Raw genomic sequence first — 19331 nt, 5'->3', positions numbered from 1 at the left:
AAAGAGGAAAAGAATAAATACGATGGAAAGAAATCGCAGCATAAAAAAGAAGGAAAAGAAGAAAAACGATGAAAGAAATCGCAGGAGGAAGACGATGAAAGAAATCGCGAGGAAGAGAAGAAAGATGGAAGGACAAACCTGAAATATTTAAAAAATGACCAACTTTATGGGCTTTGTTACAAGGGCCGTAAATAGTTTGGTGTTTTGTTACATTTATGAAAGTTTCCCTTTATTTTAGACAAAATTTCATAATATCTTATTTTGATTTTATTCTTATTTAATTTTCCTAATTTATGATACACAAGTCTATAATTGGCAGCCTTTGGTCATTTGGAAAGGGAAAGAAAAATTTCTTTTAGAGAGAATCTCTACGAGGGGAGGAGAAAAAAATTCTTTGAGAGAATCTCACCAAAAGAATCGATTTGTCTGCAAAAAATGTGGGTTTTCATTTATTCGTTTATTACTTTTTTTTTTTCCTTATTTTTTTGTCCTAAAATTAATTTTCTTTTATTTTAGGAAAAAAAGAAAATTAATTTATTAATAGGGGTCTTTTCAAAAATATAAAAAAGCGGTAAAATATTTACACTGTATAAAACAATTCCAGAAATGGAAAAAACCCAGAGGCCCACCGTGTAAAATACCGAAAATGCCCCATCAACCACGCCGTCGATAACGCGGTATAATATATTTGCGATCATTTAGATATGGCTACAATTTATACGCGATCGTTTAGATATGGTTCAATATATACGTCATCATTTAGATATGACTATATATACGCGATCATTTATATATGATTATAATTTATACGCGATTGTTTAGATATGGTTCAATATATACGCGACCGTTTAGATATGACTATAATTTATACGTGATCGTTTAGATATGGCTACAAAGCGATAGTTTAGATATAATTATAATTTATACGCGATCGTTTAGATATTGCTACAATTTATACGTGATCGTTTAGATATTGCTACAATTTATATGCGATCGTTTAGATATGGCTACAATTTATCTTTTTAATTCCATTGTTTAATTTTGTTACACGATCGTTTAGATTTGGGGACCCAAATCTAAATGATTTTTTTAAAAAAATTGGTACACAGTTTTTTTAATTCTTTTGTACACGATCGTTTAGATTTCTTTACACAATTGTTTAAATTTCTTTTCACGATCGTTTAGATTTCTTTTCACGATCGTTTACTTTTTTTACACGATCGTTTACATTTAGTTACTCCAATCCAAATGATTTTTTTCAAGATTTTTTATACACGATCTTTTGTTTTTTTTACATGACCGTTTACTCTTTTAAATGATCGTTTACATTTGGCTACTCCAATCTAAATGATTTTTTTCAAGATTCTTTATACACAATTTTTTTTACACGATTGTTTACATCTGGCTACTTCAATCTAAATGATTTTTTTTTTCAAGATTCTTTGTCTTATACATAGTTGTTTAGATTTAGTTACCCAAATGTAAACGCGTAAAAAAAGAAGAAGAAAAAAGACGATGGAAAGATTAAACGACGTAAAAAAGAATCAGAAAAGAAGAAGATGTAAATATTAAACGATGTAAAAAAGAATAAAAAAAGAAGAAAGACGGTTGAAAGAAATCACAAAATCAGAAAAGAAAAAATACAATGGAAAGATTTAACGACGTAAAAAAACAATTGAAAAATAAGAAAAATGATGGAAAGAAATCGCAGAAAAAAGAAGAGGAAAAGAAGAAAGACGATGAAAGAAATCGAAGAGGAAGACGATGAAAGAAATCGAAGAGAAATCGCGAGGAAGAGAAGGGCAAACCTGGAATATTTAAAAAATGGCTAACTTTATGGTCTGTGTTACACATGCTGTAAATAGTTTGATGTTTTGTTACATTTATGTAAGTTTCCCTTGTTAATATCCCATTTGATATATTTCTATTATTTTTGAAAAAAAAAGAAAATTAATTTATTTTAGACAAAATCTCACAATATTTTATTTTGATTTTATTCTTATTTAATTTTCCTAATTTATGGTAGTCTATAAATAGCGGTCTTTGGTCATTTGAAAGAGAAAGAAAAATTCCTTTAGAGAGAATCTCTATGAGAGGAGGAGAAAAAAATTCTTTGAGAGAATCTCAATGAAAGAATCGATTTCTCTGCAAAAAAAAAAAGTGAGTTTTCATTTATTCGTTTATTAATTTTTTTTCTTTATCCTTTTTGTCCTAAAATTAATTAATTTATTTTAGACAAAATCTCATAATATCTTATTTTGATTTGATTATTATTTAATTTTTCTAATTCATGGTACACTTCAGGTCTATAAATAGCCGCCTTTGGTCATTTGGAAGGGAGAAGAAAAATTTCTTTAAAAGAATCTCTACAAGAGGAGGAGAAGAAAATTCTTTGAGAGAACCTAAAGAACCGAAAAGATGGTTTTCATTTATTAATTACTTTTTTTCTTTGTTCTTATTCTTTTGACCTAAAATTAATTTTCTTTTATTTTAGGAAAAAATTAATTTATTAATATCCCATTTGTTTCTAGAATTTTAGAAAAAAAGATAATTAGTTTATTTTAGACAAAATCTCGTGATATCTCATTTGATTTTATTTCTATTATTTTAGTAAAAAAGAAAATTAATTTATTTTAGACAAAATTCTTTGAGAGAATCTCTATATTTCTTGTTTCATTTATTCGTTATTACATTTTTTTCTTTGTCCATTTTTTTTCTTTGTTCTAAACAACCTAATTCCATGATGAAGGAAAATTAGTTGAAGGTTACATTTGTTAGAGATTTACTTCAAGAGATCCGCACCTCATACAATAAGTAAGTTTTTTGGGATCTTATTCTTTTTTTTTTTTTTTGAGAAAGAAAAAAAGTGTATAAGGAAGATCTTATTATTTTTTCTTTCGTTATTCTTATTTATGCTTTATATATGTATGCATGCTTTCTTTGATAATTTACCTTGTATTTATTTTGACTAGCTACTATGAAATTGCCTTGCATTATATTTAAATAATTTGATTTCTTTAATTTCTTTATATCATCTTTCTCTTTACATTTTATCTTTGAAAAAAAAAACTCCGGCGACGCAATTTAGAAATATCTGGAAGTCCTTATTTCAAAATTCTCGAGGTAAGGAGAGTATTTCTTTGGAAGTCCGAAATTAATACCCAATACTATTTTTTAATAAAGTCTTATGTTTGTTGTGTAACATATTTGATTTTGTTTGTTACATTGTGCATAATTCCCTATTTGACCTCTATTTAAAATTTCTCGAAGTTTTAAAATATTTTAACTTAAATCACAAATAATTTTTAATCTTTCCTAATTTTTTTAAAAAAATTATATTCTTTGTATTTATTCAAAGTTCAAAATTAAATCTATATTTCATAAGCTTTCCTAATCAATTTTTTCTTAATGTAAAACCCTACAATGGAATATAAAAATTTCTAGGAATCCATTATTTCTAGATGAGACGAGGGATCAATATCTTTGGGAGTCCGATATTTGATCTTAAGAAAAAATGAATTTAATCAATATTAATTTTTAAAAAATTATTCAAAGTCCATATGATAGATTTTGAGAAATTGTAATGATTTCTCATTCTCTTAAGGTGAGTAATTTTTCCTTAATATAGTCTAATTAATATGATGTATTCCATTTATGGGATCATTGCTTCAAACATTGGGGAATAATGAGCAAGGAAATAAGGCGTTATTTTTTTCTAAATGAATTTTATTTAAATAATAATTTGAATTCAAGACATTAAATTTGGTCACCGTTTTCTAAACGATGTTACGGAAAGTTAACGCCTTCCCGTACACAAATGACTCCCGAGCTCAACTTTAGTTTTTTTTTAGAAATTTTTTTATTTTATTTAAAATTTATTTATTTTATTTCAGTGTCCAATCACACCTTAAAAAAGATTGAAAAAGATTGGTGGCGACTCTTTTTTTTATTATTGTTTTAAAATTAGCCATTTTTAAGGATGTCACTAGTTATGTAATTGAGGACAAATATTTCTTAAGGCCGAAAGAGATGGATGACCAAGATGACAATGGGCATCAAAAGGAGAAACAACTCCGGAACAAGCAATGGTTGTTGATATCGATACTTGGTGGATCAAAACTGAAAGTTCTTCAAATTCATGTCCTTTCCAAATAATCTTCTTTGTTACATGATCTTGAAACAAGTAATAACCAAGATAGAATGAGACACAACAATTAAGGTCACAAGTGATTTGATTAATAGAGATCAAGTTAATTGAAAACTAAGGTAAATGTAGGACAAATAACGAGAAAGGGATCGAGGTGAGATTTATAGTGTTAGATCCAATAACAGAAGATTTTAATCCATTTACTAGGGAAATATTGGTAATGGATGTAGATGACGAAGTTCTAGAAAATAATTTGGGATTACCTGTCATATAAGCAGTAGCACTGGAGACTATGACCTATTGTGTAGAGGAAAAGAGATAAGGGCACATGCTATTGATGAAGGAGATGCTTTCGAGAGTTTTGGTACTTTTGAGATTTAGTAGACAAACCATGGATAAATTGAGCTTGCAATTGAACCAAATTAAACATAACTATGGGATCTTGTTCAGCTATAGGATAGTAACAACCACACCAAACCAAACCAAATCAAATGAGCAAAAAATAGCTACAAAATAGATTAAAACAGCCGCAAAGCCTAGAAACAATCAATTTTCTTTCAATTATTGTTATTGTCGAATGAATTTCAATGGAACTGAAGGCACAAACTGATCGGAAACCAAGATCTGATATGTACCTAACCAATGATAACCCAAATTGGAACAGAACAAAAATAAACTCTAAAATGAAAAAAGGGTATTTTTCTGAATAACGTCACACCTGATTAGATTTCAAAGGAACAAAATGCACAAACCAACAAAAAAAAAAAAAAAAAACACAAATGGAGATGAACCCAACACAAAATGGACCTCCCATGCACTCCAACGTGTTAGGGATGAGGCAATGTATTTTGGCGATGCGTGAAGGTCACGTGCGGCTAATTCTGGCGAGCAAGAACTCAGATAGGGGCGGATGGTGGTAGCGCTCCTTCTGAGGTGTGCGATGTCAACAAACGGCCACTCGTACTTGGTGACCAAACTTAAACCCTAACGGAATGTAGTTGTCAAAGAATAAACAAATAGACGAATGTCCCGAACCCTAGATTACTTGGATACCATGTTGTAGTTAGAGTGAAATATTAAATAACTCCCTTACTTAATTCTATACAACATATATGGGCATTCCTGAAAACCGTGAATTACAATGAAGTGCAGAAGAATAATAATGAGCTCCAATACTTACATATACACTAAAATATGATCATCTGGAAACTTGCATTCTCTTGGGTTTTTTTTTTCTACAGGTCTTCTAGTGTCTGCTTCGTATCTTTAAAGATGGTATGTTCCTGAACTTCTGTTTTTCATCTGTTCCTGTTTTCGTTTTGGTCCTTGATTAATTTTGCTCGTGTAACTTCAGAGTGTATTTATTCCTTTAATGTCTCCGATAAATTGAATTATTTCCTTCAAATGCGTGGTTCTCACCTGTTGTTTTTTCTTTTCCCTTCATGGGTGTGCTCTAATCGATATTTTTTATTGCAGCTTCCTCTTTCCCTCCTAAAGACTGCTCAAGGACACCCAATGGTAAGGGTTTTCTTTCAGTTGCCTTTCTGTTAATGGGTGAGCTTACATGCACTTAGAGTAAGTTCAAGAGAGAGTATCACATTTGATTGCTACTTTGAAGTTTCGATTGATTTGATATCCAGATAGGTGGGATAATACTTTTCAAATTGAGCCCCTGGAGCTTCTATTATGGTTATTATTATCATTATTATTTTAGATTTTTTTGCTTGGCTAAATCTTTAGTGCCACCACAGTGATACATAGTGGTTGTATATGGCTTTACTTTGTCTTGAGCTATTCTGGCTATTGTCAAGGACTTCTACTTTAGGATTTCGTTTATGTGCTTGTTCTAAAAATGTATAATTTCTGTGTTGCAACAGTTGGTGGAATTAAAAAACGGTGAGACATACAACGGCCATTTGGTTAATTGTGACACATGGATGAACATTCATCTTCGGGAAGTCATCTGCACTTCTAAAGTAATGCACTTCTATTTTATGGATGATTTTTTTCTCTTTTGGATTTTTCTTCTTTCTCTAGGAGTTTGAACTTAAAATGACCATGTTTTCCAATTATCAAATGTCAGGACGGTGATCGGTTTTGGCGAATGCCCGAATTTTATATCCGTGGTAATACAATCAAGTATTTGCGAGTTCCAGATGAGGTATTCATGAAAACTGTTGCCTTTTATACTGTTTTATTGTGTGATGTTTGATGCATAAGAGTACCTTACATATAATATGTGGTTGTTGAACAAAAAAGTCAGTTGCCTTAATTTAGTTCTTTTTCCACTTCTATCACATGCTTCTCGGCCGCATCTCATTTTTATTTCTTGGTTTCTAATATTATTTCCTCTCTTCTTTGACTTGTACTAAACTTTGTCATCATCTTTAACTTGCATGTGATCTTCTCGGCATCCACCAAAAAGTTATTTAATAAAACTGTTATTTTTCTTTCTGGTGATTTAAGTTATATCACTCCCTTTTTGTAATTTGCCCTAACTATAGTAACTTCCCTAGTTTTTGATCAGCTGTTTCAGTATTGTTAGCTCTTTCATACATGCATGGACCTGAGTGTACACTTACATGCAATCCTGAAATGTTCTATTTCACTTATTGTAACGCCCAACAAATTCGATATTTCTTTTTGTTTTGGCCATTGTCATCAATATTAAGTGTGGTTATGGGAATTTTTAAATTTATTGGAAGAACCTTACCATTTTGATTTTCTCGAGTAATTAAGGTTGGGAATCCTTATTTGTTTAGGATAATAAGTATTACCTTTTATTTTATTATTTTATTTTTATTGGAAATAATTAGGGAAGCCTTATTAAACTAAAGTTGGTTGTTTTTGGTGAGATTTGGGGAGAGAGAGGAGAGGTTGTTTTGGGCTTTTAAAAGGAAAAGAAAAGAGTCATTTTTTCTTATAAAAAGGCCTTGGGACTCGTGCGTAAAGAGGAAGAGAAAAAAAAATCAAAGAAAGAAAGAGGGGAAAAGAAAAAGACAAAGGAAAATTTTTTTTTATTGAAACCCTAGCCGCCGCACGCCGCCGCCGCCGCGAACCCGAGCCGCCAAGCATCCCCCCTCTCTGTTCAGCAGCGCAGCCGAGCCTGCAGTCGAAACCGAGCCGTCGCCGAGCTTCCAGCCGCGTTGGAAGAATCGTCCAAGCCGGTCCGCGCAGCCGAGCGCCGTGTCTGCAGCCGAAACTCGCCGCGCCGCGTCGATCTGAGGAAGAGCAGCCAGCCGCGTCGCGTCGCTCCGATCCAGCGCTGAGGAGCCGCAGCCGATTCGTCAGCCAGCCGTGTCCGCAACGCCGTCGCTCACACGCCCAGCCACGCCGCGCCGCTTAGATCCGACGCAGCGCAGCCGGAACGTTCGTCAGCCAGCCGTCGCGCCGACTGAAATCCAGCAGCTAAGCCTCGCGCGCCTCCAGCCGTCGAACCCGAACCCGGAACCGCTCCACGCCCGCTCGCCCGAACCCGAAACCGAACCCGCGTCCGTGCCCACACGTGCCCAGCTCTCCCCGCGTGCAAGCCGCGCCGCGCCGCCTGCACTGCAAGCCGAGCCGCGCCTCCTTGCTGTCGCGAGCCGAGCCGCACGCGCAAGATCCTTGCGCCAAGCCGAGCCGAGCCGATCCCTGTTCTCCTTCCAGCCGAGCCGCCAAGCTTAATTTGGCCCCTTCCACCTAATTTTGGTAATTAAATCAACTATTTTGGCATTATCCAGTAAGATTCAATATTTTTGGGCACTAAATGATTTAATTTGGAATTAAATTAGATTATTTCTCCTTAAGGGACGTCCTGGACCAAGTAACTGCTGCAGCGGGGGATTTCTTCAGTAGGGGCTTGAGCACTGCAACCTCTCTCTAGGGTAAGTCATTTCAAATGAGTCTTGAACCGTTAGTCGTTGGTGACCTAATTACGAATCTTGGCATATTACACAGTTAGGACCTCGTCGCTTGGAAAGCATACTGCCTCGCGGTTAGGACTCGTCAAGTAAATCTCCAGGTAAGAGATTCTACTACTAGCTCCATGCTTAGAATTATGAGACTATGTATACTCCAATTTTGCATGTTGAGGATTAGACGGTACGATGCCTGAAATCAATGTTAGTATGATGTAAATGACGATATGGTTATACTATAGCCTGTTATGTGTGGCGAGAGCTGTTATAGCTATACGACAAATGTCGAGACGGAGAAGGTAGAGATGATTTATGTGATATGTTATATGCTGATGCCATGTGTATGTATACTGCAATTAGGGTACCTGTTAGCTTAATCTGTTAGAGTCGTACCTGCATGGGTGTCCTTCGGGATCACCACCTATTGAGGACTGGGTGGTCCGACGGGACACCAGTCTAGCATGGATATAGATATGACTCGAGTGACTCGACGGGGTCCTCGCATCCCGACTGTCCTAGGTGTCCCCCGGGGCTCCGAAGACCAGAGATACGTTCCTACGGGAGCGCATGTTGCACGTGTTCGGGAACGTGCCAGAGATTGGGTACCAGTTACAGGACTCTGACAGGAAGTTAACAGGCACCTAGTGGGACTAGTAGTGGGTCCCTTACTGAGTATTTTATACTCACTCTCTTCATTTTATATTTTCAGGTAGAGGACGAGGCAAGGGCAAGCTGGCGAGCGACCCGAAGTGACCGTGGAGGGCCATAGGGGCTACTGCTTCCGCTTATCCTTATTTTAGACTTTCGTATTTGAGTTTGAGTACTTTTCATTACTTATCATCTTTTTATGTAGATAGGGCCCAAGTAGGACTTTAGAACGCATTACACCTTTTTGCATAACTACCTTGTTTGAATTTTCATAAATAAAATTTCTTAAACGTTACGCGTTTTTAATAAATTTTATGACTTAAACCACTTGTTCTATATTTAGTAATGACTTCGATTCAGTATAAGGAGTTGGGTCGTTACACTTATTTTGTATTGTTTTTCAGGTTATTGACAAAGTTCAGGAAGAAACCAAAAGCCGTGCAGGTATATTGTTTATGCATTTTATAATATATAACGATTGTCAAATGAAATAAAAAGGTAAAATGTATTTGAATTTGGGAAATTTGAAATTAAAAAACCAATTAGTTCTTGAAGTTCTCCCAAAAAAAAATTAATAGATTAACTCTTAAATCTTTTCTTTCTGGAAACTTGTACAATATCCATGTTGTAAATCTGAAAAAAGATGGACATTCGATAACATCTCATAAAATACGAAATACTTTTTTTGCTAATGTTTGCATGTATTGGACTCCTGATTGTCCAGAACAACTATGCTATTAGAGACCAAGATAAATTATGCTATTATAGACCAAGATTAATTTCTCCTTTGCCCTTGGTTTCTGAAAAGTAAGGAAACTGATGCTTTGACACCAAATTTTCAGATAGGAAACCTCTGGGTGTAGGGCGTGGAAGAGGAAGAGGGCGGGAGGATGGTCCAGGTGGCAGGTCAGCTAAAGGAATGGGGCGAGGCTTTGATGATGGTGCGAAAGCTGCTTCTGGTGGCCGTGGAAAGGGTGGCCCTGGTGGGAAACCTGGTGCCATCAGAGGTAAACTAAACTGAATCTTTGTTACTTATGAAACTTGAATTTGCTGTTTTAGCTTCCCCATCTGATAACAGTTTTTCTTTTGCTTTTCTATGCCCTGTATAAACTATACCCCTTATCTATTTAATGTTTTCTTCGTTTAATTTTTCAACCTTTAAGAAGACTTGGGCCAAATTTTACAAACGAAATACAGGAATTTCATAAACTATTTCCGTTTTTCAGTTTTCTAAAATTTAGCTTTGACTTCAAAGTTGACTTGGAGTAGGTTAGAAATCAAAGGAAAAGGTTTAAATAGAAAATAGTACAAACAAGAAAAATGTTTGTAAAAAAAAAAAGGAAAAAAACTATAAACAAAAACGTTTACAAGTGGACTTCTTATCTCATCTTATTAAACTTATTTTTCTTTGTTTTTTCTGTTGATATAGTTGGAGGCAGGGGACGGGGTTGATCAGATTGATATCGGTAACAGATGAAATGGACTAACTACATATGCAAGCTCTTCCCAGTTTTCACGTCGGCAGCCGTGTGTTTTCCGTTTTATGCATTTTCTTTTGGTCTGGATTCTTTAGTGAATATATATGCGATTTTAGTGCCAGACCTCCGCTAAAATTGTTGTAGTGCTCAAAATTTCAACATTTATACTAATTTTTTAGGATTTAAAAAATTTTGGATGTTAAAATTAATTAGATTTATAAGAGAAAAGGAAAAGAAAAAAAGCTATAAAGTTTTGATAATATGATATAATATAAAATAATATAATATAAATTTTATTATATTATTATTGTTATATTTTTATAGTTTTTATTTTATTTTGAAATTTAAAATTTTTAACCTAAATTTCTTTTTTTTCTCTTCTCTCCCGCGCACCGCAAACCCACTTGATTTCTTCTTCTTCTTCACGCCGACCGAACCTCACCCTCAGTCGATGCCTTCAATGGAACGTCGCCGCCTTCAATGGAACGTCGCCACCTCCAATCTCTCCTTCTCTTTCACCGTCTGCGCAAGCCGCTACGGCCGCGCACCCTTTTGTCCGCCCCACTCACGCGAATTCCGACCGCCGCTCGTTCCCAATCTCCTCTGTTCAAGCTTTGTCGAAGACCACCAGCGTCGCCCCCTTCCGCTCCCGAACTTCCCTTTTCGACTTCGGCCGGCGGTTTCTGCCCAAACCCAGCAACAGACGCCAACGCATCCTCGCAAAGCAGCTGCTAGCGTCGTGGTTGCCGTCTCTTCGTCTGTCGCCGCGAGTTCCAAGCCATGCACCGAATCCGCTGCCACGAACCCCAAGCCGTGCACCAGATCTGCCACGTTGAAGTCGAGTCGCTTGCTGCCGACGTTGGTTTCCTCCAAGCCGAGCTGCGAGTCAAACTGAACTGTGAACCAAGCCAAGCCGTTTTTCCAAGCCAATCTCTCTGTTCACCGAGCCACTTAAGTCGTTTTCCTCCACGCGGAGTCATGGCGAGTCTTTGGTAAGGGTGATTTAAATCAGTTCCTAACGTTTTCTATAGCCGATTCGAGTATAAATGTTGAAATAAAACGTTGGACTTATTGGTTGGGTTAACTTTTGATTCTTGAAGGTGTTAAAAAGGTGACGCTCGAATTCTTCGATTATACAGCAAGTTTAGTTTGGAGTCAATTCTCCTTTACTTGGGTAAGTCTGTGGATGTTGTTTTGCAGCGTTTTAAATGTGGATTGTGGTTGTGTCATCGTTTAAATTCTTATGTTCATGATTAGGTTGATTCGTTTGGACGTTGACTTGAACAAAGATTGTAGCTAAATCTCAGGTAAGGGATTTCTTACTATTGGACCCCAAACCGAGACGAAAAACGTAGTAACTCATATGAAGATTATACGATAGCGATTGTACTGAATTGATTGATGCATGTATGCCTAGAAAACATCACTAGTATGCACTCTTGACTGATTAAAGGTGACATGATTGTTAGTTTTAGCTTATACATATATAGATGTGAATGGGTTGTTCTGCTGATGGAATACGATGTCCGGATGTTCTGTGTAATATAACTATATTGATGGGTCGTGTTGTTAACTGAAATAGTGAGGTCAATGGAGTAAGAAAATCTTGATGTTATGTATAGCTGAATTATGTTGTTGGGTTGCATATTATTGAGTTATGTCGTTGATGGACTAAGGGTTCAGGACCTCATGTGTAGATTGTGTATTCGCTGATGGACTGTGCTGTAGACTGAATATGGACGTTATGCATAATATGGACGTTATGCATAATATGAATGTTATGCACAATATAGATTACTTGTAGTTGTGCTAGGGTTTGGACTGAGACGAAGTGATTGTTCGGTGAATTTACAAAGTGATGATTTGATTCGTTGACTAGATTTAGGTAATGTAACAGTATTGTGTGGATTGGATATATGTATAGTGACAGATGAGACTGTTGACTAAACCTAAATTGTCTGACTGACTAAGGTTATAAAATGAACTGCTAGTTGAACGATATTGTGATGTGACTGTTGTAGACGGTTTAGTATGGACTGAGGGGTAATGGTTAGCATTATTTATGGGGTAGTGTACCTTGAAGACACGGTGTCCTTCGGGATTCTTAGATTGATATGTGCATCATTCGGGATCTCTAGACTGATATGTGCATCCTTCGGGATCCCTAGACTGATATGTGCATCATTCGGGATCACTAGACTAATATATGAATTCAACGGAATCATTAGACTGATACGTGTATCCTTCGGGATTCCTAGATTGATTGATGTGTGCGTTTTACGGAACCATTAGACTGTTTTATGTAGAGTACTCTTTAATAGGAAGCTAACTGTTATTACCCTAACGGGTCCAGTAGTGGGTCTCTTACTGGGTATATTTTTATACTCACCCTTTACTATTTAACTTTTTCAAGCAAAGGTAACACGAGGAACAGACTGGCGAGAGGCAAGAAGGATTCATGAAGGCCATATAGACATGTCTGATTGCTTCCGCTGAACGTATTTGTCATTTCTGTTTCTTTTTAATTATTAAATGGAGTCATGGTTAGAACAACTGTTCTTCTGTTTTGTTTTAATGACTTCATGGATTATGTTTTGAAACTTTTGGAAAGCGACTTAAAATAGGGCCCGAAATTGCTTTTCTTATGTATTAAAGGTTTTTAATGAATCGTTAACAAGTCTTTTTATAAGTTTGTGTGTTTTACTGTCGAGTCTTAGCAGTAGGTAGTAATCTCAGCTTAGTCCGAAAGGTTGGGTCGTTACAGTTGGTATTAGAGCCTAAGTTTTAAGTTCTGTAGACTAACTTATGATGTGAGTCTATGTTTTGTGGAAACCTAAATGATTGTTGAAGGTTGAAGACTTTTGACCATTTTTATGTTTAATTCTTGTTGAGAAATTTTTTATCATGTCATGTTCTGTTGTAGGAACTGTTGGGTTGAAATGAATAAGAGAAGTTTACTAATTTACTTTTTGCTTCGTGGTTTTTAGTTAAGCTTTACTTAAGTATTTTGGAATAGGACGTGACATAAAAATATAATATTCTTTTTCTTTTTTTTTTTCATCAAAACTTATTGCATTTTGTTTCTAATTTCAAAATCAATTAATGAAAATGTTCTATAATTTAATGGTTTTTTGGAATTAATTATTAACATTCATTCTTAAATCTAAAATCAATGTTTTCCATCTCTATATAGTCTGTACTTTTATTTGGGTACACAAAATACATAAAGAGAAATTGCAAATTTGAAAAAAAGCAACCAATAGCACCTATTTTTTGCATATTGCGAATATAGTAAGTATGATAAGTAATTAATGATATCAGTGAGCTATCACATGGTTATCCGCTTTTAAATTTATTATTTTTGCAATTTAGAAAATATAGTAACATCGACTCTATTATCATATATTATTTTACTATTTTTACAAACATCCATACATAGATCTAATTTCTTCATCTTTTTCATCTTTTTTAATTTTTGTAGGGTTATTTTTTAAAAACTATTTTTTATTTCATTCTAGTCCTTATTTTGAGAAGTGTGTTCACAATGGGATGTGTGTTAATCTTGAAAATCATCTGACTTCTTCCTATTTAACAATGAAATCACGTTTTCCTTTCAAGGCAGTTGAATTCCTCCACGATAGAAAGATTTACATTTGATTTATTTTCGAACTCCTTAGCCAAAGACAATAAAAAGCTATCGTTTTGTTTTAATAAGGAAATGAAACTTATTTGTTTATTTGTTTTCGTTTTCTATGATACAAAAGAAAGAAGTGAAACTTCTAGCTTTATAGATAATATTACAAGTTTTATGTCAATTCAACTACGAATTTATTAAAGAAGAAAATTTACATTGTTTGTAAATAACAACAACAACAATAATAGTAGTAGTAATAATAACAATAACAACAACAATAATAGTAATAGTAATAGTAATAATAATAATAGTAACAATAACAATAACAATTAAGAACAATAATAGTAATAATAGTAAATAAAAGTATCTAGAAATAAAATCTAGAAAATAAGATCCTAGTCCGGGTCCTATCTAATTTTTAAAGAAAAATAATATAGAAATAACTCATGAGTTTGATAAATGCAATAATACAAAATACTAAGATCAAAACTGTAAAAGTAAAAGCGGAAGCAACAAAAAGATTCCATATGGCAAGTCGAGATCATTTCTTGTCATTCGCCAGCTTCCTTCTACCTCTACCTCTACCTCTGTCTGAAAAATTAAACATAAAAGAGGTATAAACATATACTCAGTGAGGGACCTACTATTAGTCTCGCTAGGTGTCTGTTAACTTCTTATTAGGATCCTGTAAAGAAGTACCTCTAAACTGGTGCGCTCTCGAAAACACGCAATATAATAATCCTGTAGGAACACATCTGGTCTTTAATGAACCCAAAGGAACGTCTAGGACAAAAACTAGTTTTCGGTGAACTCGAAGGAACACCTAAGACAATTTGGTCTTCAGTGAACCCGAAGGAACACTTAAGACAATCGAGCTGCAAGTGACCTCGTCAGACCACTCATATACATAACATATCATGACAGACTAGTGGTCTCGTCGAACCACACAGTCATAAAAAGGTGGTGATCTTGAAAGACACCCATATGGGTACGATCCTAATAGATAAAGTTAACAAAACACTCATTCATAACATATAACACATTATAAATATTATAAACATGACATGAATATTAATCATAACGTCCTCAATCATGTGATTAATATATCATGCATCATCATCAAATTAAATAAGTCATCATCAATCATAATACCTATCATAAATATCAGTCATCAACATCAATCCATTATGCATCTTAGCTACATTAATGCATAATGGAGAAATTACATGTAAGCTCTTAACTCAAGTTTGAAGGTTTAGTAGGAGAATCTCTTACCTCGAGATTAGCAAACAGATAGTAATTTTTTGGTTGACAGTAAATCTCCAATTTATTAAGTCCTAAACATAAACAAAGTTAAATTAATAATTTTGTTAACCAATATCCTTCAAATATTTAATTAATGTTTCCAAACTTACCAACAAATGAGGTTGAGACCAATTCAACCGTTGAGGCAGAATCTCTCAGATAACTACTCCAAAATTTAGCCAAAAGATCATTCAAGAAAATAATCAAACTTTAAGAAAGTAATCCAACTTAATCCAAAACTAATGTTACTTGCAACAATAATTTATTTAGAGTCTAAAATTAATCTTTGATGGGAGATAAATTATTCCAAATGTTGTCCCAATAGCCTTAATTTATTCCTGTAAAGAAAACCCAAAATTTACTTTATTTTAGAACAAAAAATTGAGCTTTAATGGTAAAACCCACATTAAAATCCAAACCAAATCTTCCAAACTCACCAAAAATAGGTGATCGGCAGCCGCTAGAAACTTGGCAGAACGAACGAAGACGGAAAGAGGTCGTGCGGCTGGGATAGTGAAGGCCGAACAGAGATGGGCGGAGACAAGCGAACATCGCACTGAACAGAGACACTACAGTGATGGACTTGCTGGAAACGGAGAAGACTGACGACGACAGAGAGAGGTTGACGGTGAACAAAGGGCGACGGCGGCTAGGGCTTACCAATAAAGAAGAAGGAAGGTTGAAGAAGATGATGAATAGTGTCCTATTTAAAATAATAATAATAATATTATTATTATTATTATTATTTTACTTTTACTTTTAATGTTTCCTTTTACTTTTCAAATAAAATAAAATCTTCTCTTTCCTCGCTTAATCCAATCAAATTAACTTTTTCTTTTTCCAAAAATAATAATAAATCATTTTCTCTTTCTTATTTAATACCTTATCAAATCATCTTTTCATCCTCTTCCCAAAACACAATATATTTTCTTAAATAATTATATTATCTCCCTAATATAATTATTCTTAACCTTCACAACCCGTAAACTCATCAATATAAATCAACCAATATCAAACAACCTAAATCAAAACTTTACAACACCAAAAATTCTAAATTCTAATAATTAATTAAATATTCTTCCAAATAAATATTTAATTAATCTTAATTTCCACAAAAATCAACCAATTATCTCAAATTAACACCTCAAATAATTCCAACATCAATAAAATTACCCTAAGATAATTACAATTAAATTACCTTATTTTTGGGCCGTTACAAAAGACCTAAAAGATTTTTTTTTATTCGTTAAGAGAGTGTAAAGAGTTGAGTTACTACTGAGAGAGTTCTAGACGAGGAGAAGTATTCGAGGAAGGAAATGACCAAAAGCTTTTGTGAGTGACTTTCTTAAACCCGGGTGACTTTCTTAAACTGTATACTCTTCTGTAAGTGACATTCTTAACTATACACTCTTGCGTGGGTGATCTTATTAACTCATGCGATGGTGATTTGCAACTAATATTTTGTAAATGTTTTCTTAATTGATTCTTCTGAGTTTGAGTTATGCATAACACATTCTATATCCTTGTGTTATGATTGTTGTTATCATTTGAAAAGAGAAAATGATTGCTTTCTATGTGTTGATTGTGATGAATACATGCAAACCATTAGCCTTATTCCTATCAAGTGAGTAGTGCTTATGTGGTGTGTGCATAATATGAATGGTATCGTGTGGATGGAGTGAACATCATAGTGGCTTCATCGCAAGATACTGGCGAGAGTGAATCGTAGTAGACTTGGCAATGGGAAGGATTCATGTTTTGGTGAAAAGGAATAAGAGGAGCTAATGTGAGATTTATGTGATTTACGAAATGAGGCGTTAGAATATGCATTTGAGAAAAGAAAATGATTTGTGCTAGACTTATATTCCTAAAAAGGTTTTTCTAAAACCCTCACTCACTATGCATTCGACTTATGTATTTAAGTTTTCCTTCCTAAGGTCATCAGGTGTTGAGGTCAAGTAAGAAGAGGTAGGATGGGTTGTGGGACATGAAAGTTGATCAAGTTATCCGCCTTTAGACGGTTTAAAGTTATTATGTCTAAGGGGCATTGCAGCACAACTTTGTGCATAGGCTGAGTCTTGTCTGGAGATAGATTGCTAGGCGAGCAAGAAGAAGGATAAGAAAGGGGTGCTTATACTCCTAAACACCTTGGCATGAAGAGTGAGAATCCAGTGAGCAAAGGAAGACATGAAGCTTAGGATTTAGGTTTCATCTAAGTGGCTTGCGAGGAAGAGATGTATTTGTAAAGTTTTAAACCAAGTAACAAATCATAGCGTGTTTTCTATTATTTTTCCTCTGTGTTACGTTTGAATTCCTTGATGCTTATCGCTTAGAAGTTGAGTTAAGAATTGAAAGCTAGGCGTTTAAGCTAGACTTTTTAGTCTAGTGTTTTTTGTTGTGATGAGCTAAAAGATATTCCAAGTCCAAAGTTGGAAAATGGAGTAAGTTTTTTAGAAGTTCTACTTACTAGGCGTTCAATTCGTTATCTCACGAAGAGATACACTTTGGGTGTCAAGGCAACACACCTCCTCCTACAAGCGACAAGTGGTTTACTAGATGAGACATGACATAATTACTCCTAATTGCTGTATAATTTACATTTATACCCTCCCTCAAGAACTCAAGGTGGTAGAGTAGCTGTCAGTTAAGTTTAGTAAGTAACTGACTAAAGCAACCAGATGGTAAGGATTTGGTGAAGATATATGTTGGTTGCTCAGTAATGGAAAGAGAGCGTAAAAGGAGGGTGTTGCTAAAGAGATGATGACGAACAAAGTGATAGTCATTTTCTATGTGCTTCGTATGCTCATAAGAAACATCGTTGTGAGCAATCTGGGTGGCACTACAATTGTCACAATGAAGAAAGGTGGGACCCTGTTAAGGGACACCCATATCAGCAAGGAGCCAACTAAGCCAGTAGGAGTTATGCTGTAGCATCAACAATCTTCTTTGTTTCTTACTGCACCAAGAAATAAGGGAATCTCCTAAGTAGAAACTGTAATCTGTTGTAGATCGTCGATTAGTAGTATCCCCAGCCCAATCTGCATCAGAGTAGCCAGATAACACGAGAGACGACTGAGAAGAAAACTAAAGTGCATGCCTCAAAGTTCCCTTGATATAGCAAAGGATGCAGAAAACAATAGTAAAATGGATAGTTCGAGGAGCAACCATAAACTGACTAACAATATGAAGGGCATATGAAATATTGAAACGAGTCACTATTAGATAGATGAGATTGCTGACAGACAAAAATGTATAGCAAAAATTAATGCTCAATAAGGTTGTTTTATGATAAGAAATTGCAACTAAATGAAATTTATATTAACAAGAGTGAATTATTGTTGCAAACAAAGAAGATTGAAAAATAAACTCTCCATCAAAATTTAGAAACTTATTTTCAATCAATAGAAACAAAAATTCAAGTCTAATCATTTAGACATTCCATTAAATATGTGCATTTCAGTCCCAAAATTTCAGAGCATATTACAACCATTGTCTCATCAAGAAAAATAGCAATGCAAGGAAAGAGTAAACACGTTTATGGAGATTGGGTAAGGTTCATAGCGATTTATCTAGTTTTCCTTATATTTATGTTCAATGAAATTGACTAGTCAATTTGAACTTGGTGAAAAATAAAAATTTGTAAAGTATGAAATTTCAATATGAAGAAAACATGGAGTGAAAAAGGTGTGAGATAATTAAAATATCTTCAACCAAAAGTTCTATCTTTAAGTAAAATAGAACTTAAAGGATTCAGACTCCCTTTGAATTTATGGAGAATCTTCTTGAGAACAAACTCAAGCTCCCCCTGAGATCAATGTCTATATTGTATAAACGAGTCTTCATTCATATTACTTATCACGTATTTCATCAGTCGATCACCATATAGAATTCACTGCAAATCGTTCAACACCTTTCTTTTTGTCAAAGGATAATTAATTATCCTGATTGATTAAAGAAAGCTTTAGTTGTCGAAAATATATATATCTTCCTTAATAAAATCACAAAAAGATATTAATAAAAGATTCCTAAAAATATGAAAAATCTTTTATCTTTTTTAATTTAAAAACCAATAAATAATAAAAAGAATCTCCTTAATTCTTTTTGACAAAAATACCAACAAACTCCCCCTTTTTGTCAAAAAGAGGAGAATTCTTTTTATGTTCAATCAAGTGCTTCTCATAATGCAGTTATCAGAGGACAACCATATAACACCACACCAG

At 34.4% G+C, this 19331-nt stretch overlaps 1 protein-coding gene and 2 long non-coding RNA genes across 5 annotated transcripts; all 3 read left to right on the top strand.

Moving 5' to 3' along the window:
• The first annotated feature begins 4830 nt into the window (after nt 1–4830).
• Nucleotides 4831–10325, top strand: LOC103500419 (probable U6 snRNA-associated Sm-like protein LSm4). Its single transcript, XM_008463714.3, has 7 exons — nt 4831–5422; nt 5624–5665; nt 6025–6123; nt 6231–6308; nt 9099–9138; nt 9537–9701; nt 10124–10325. Exons 1-7 carry the CDS (start codon nt 5342–5344, stop codon nt 10144–10146), a joined length of 528 nt encoding a protein of 175 aa, XP_008461936.2. The 5' UTR covers nt 4831–5341; the 3' UTR covers nt 10147–10325.
• A 188-nt stretch (nt 10326–10513) lies between these two features.
• Nucleotides 10514–13140, top strand: LOC103500416 (uncharacterized). Of its 2 annotated transcripts, XR_540057.2 has the most exons (4): nt 10514–11164; nt 11273–11346; nt 11430–11479; nt 12591–13140. It is a non-coding gene; the product is annotated as an uncharacterized LOC103500416 (long non-coding RNA). The 2 variants fall into 2 exon arrangements; XR_540055.2 differs by having other exon boundaries at nt 11430–13140.
• Nucleotides 13141–16315: 3175 nt separating this feature from the next.
• LOC127151493 (uncharacterized) lies at nt 16316–17398 on the top strand. 2 transcript variants are annotated; one of them, XR_007824850.1, is made up of 2 exons: nt 16316–16443; nt 17049–17398. It is a non-coding gene; the product is annotated as an uncharacterized LOC127151493 (long non-coding RNA). The 2 variants fall into 2 exon arrangements; XR_007824746.1 differs by having other exon boundaries at nt 16322–16494.
• The last annotated feature ends 1933 nt before the right edge of the window (nt 17399–19331 follow it).

Source organism: Cucumis melo, chromosome 1 (assembly GCF_025177605.1).
Source record: "Cucumis melo cultivar AY chromosome 1, USDA_Cmelo_AY_1.0, whole genome shotgun sequence".
NCBI lineage: Eukaryota > Viridiplantae > Streptophyta > Magnoliopsida > Cucurbitales > Cucurbitaceae > Cucumis > Cucumis melo.
This window is presented reverse-complemented; position numbering and strand designations above follow the sequence as displayed.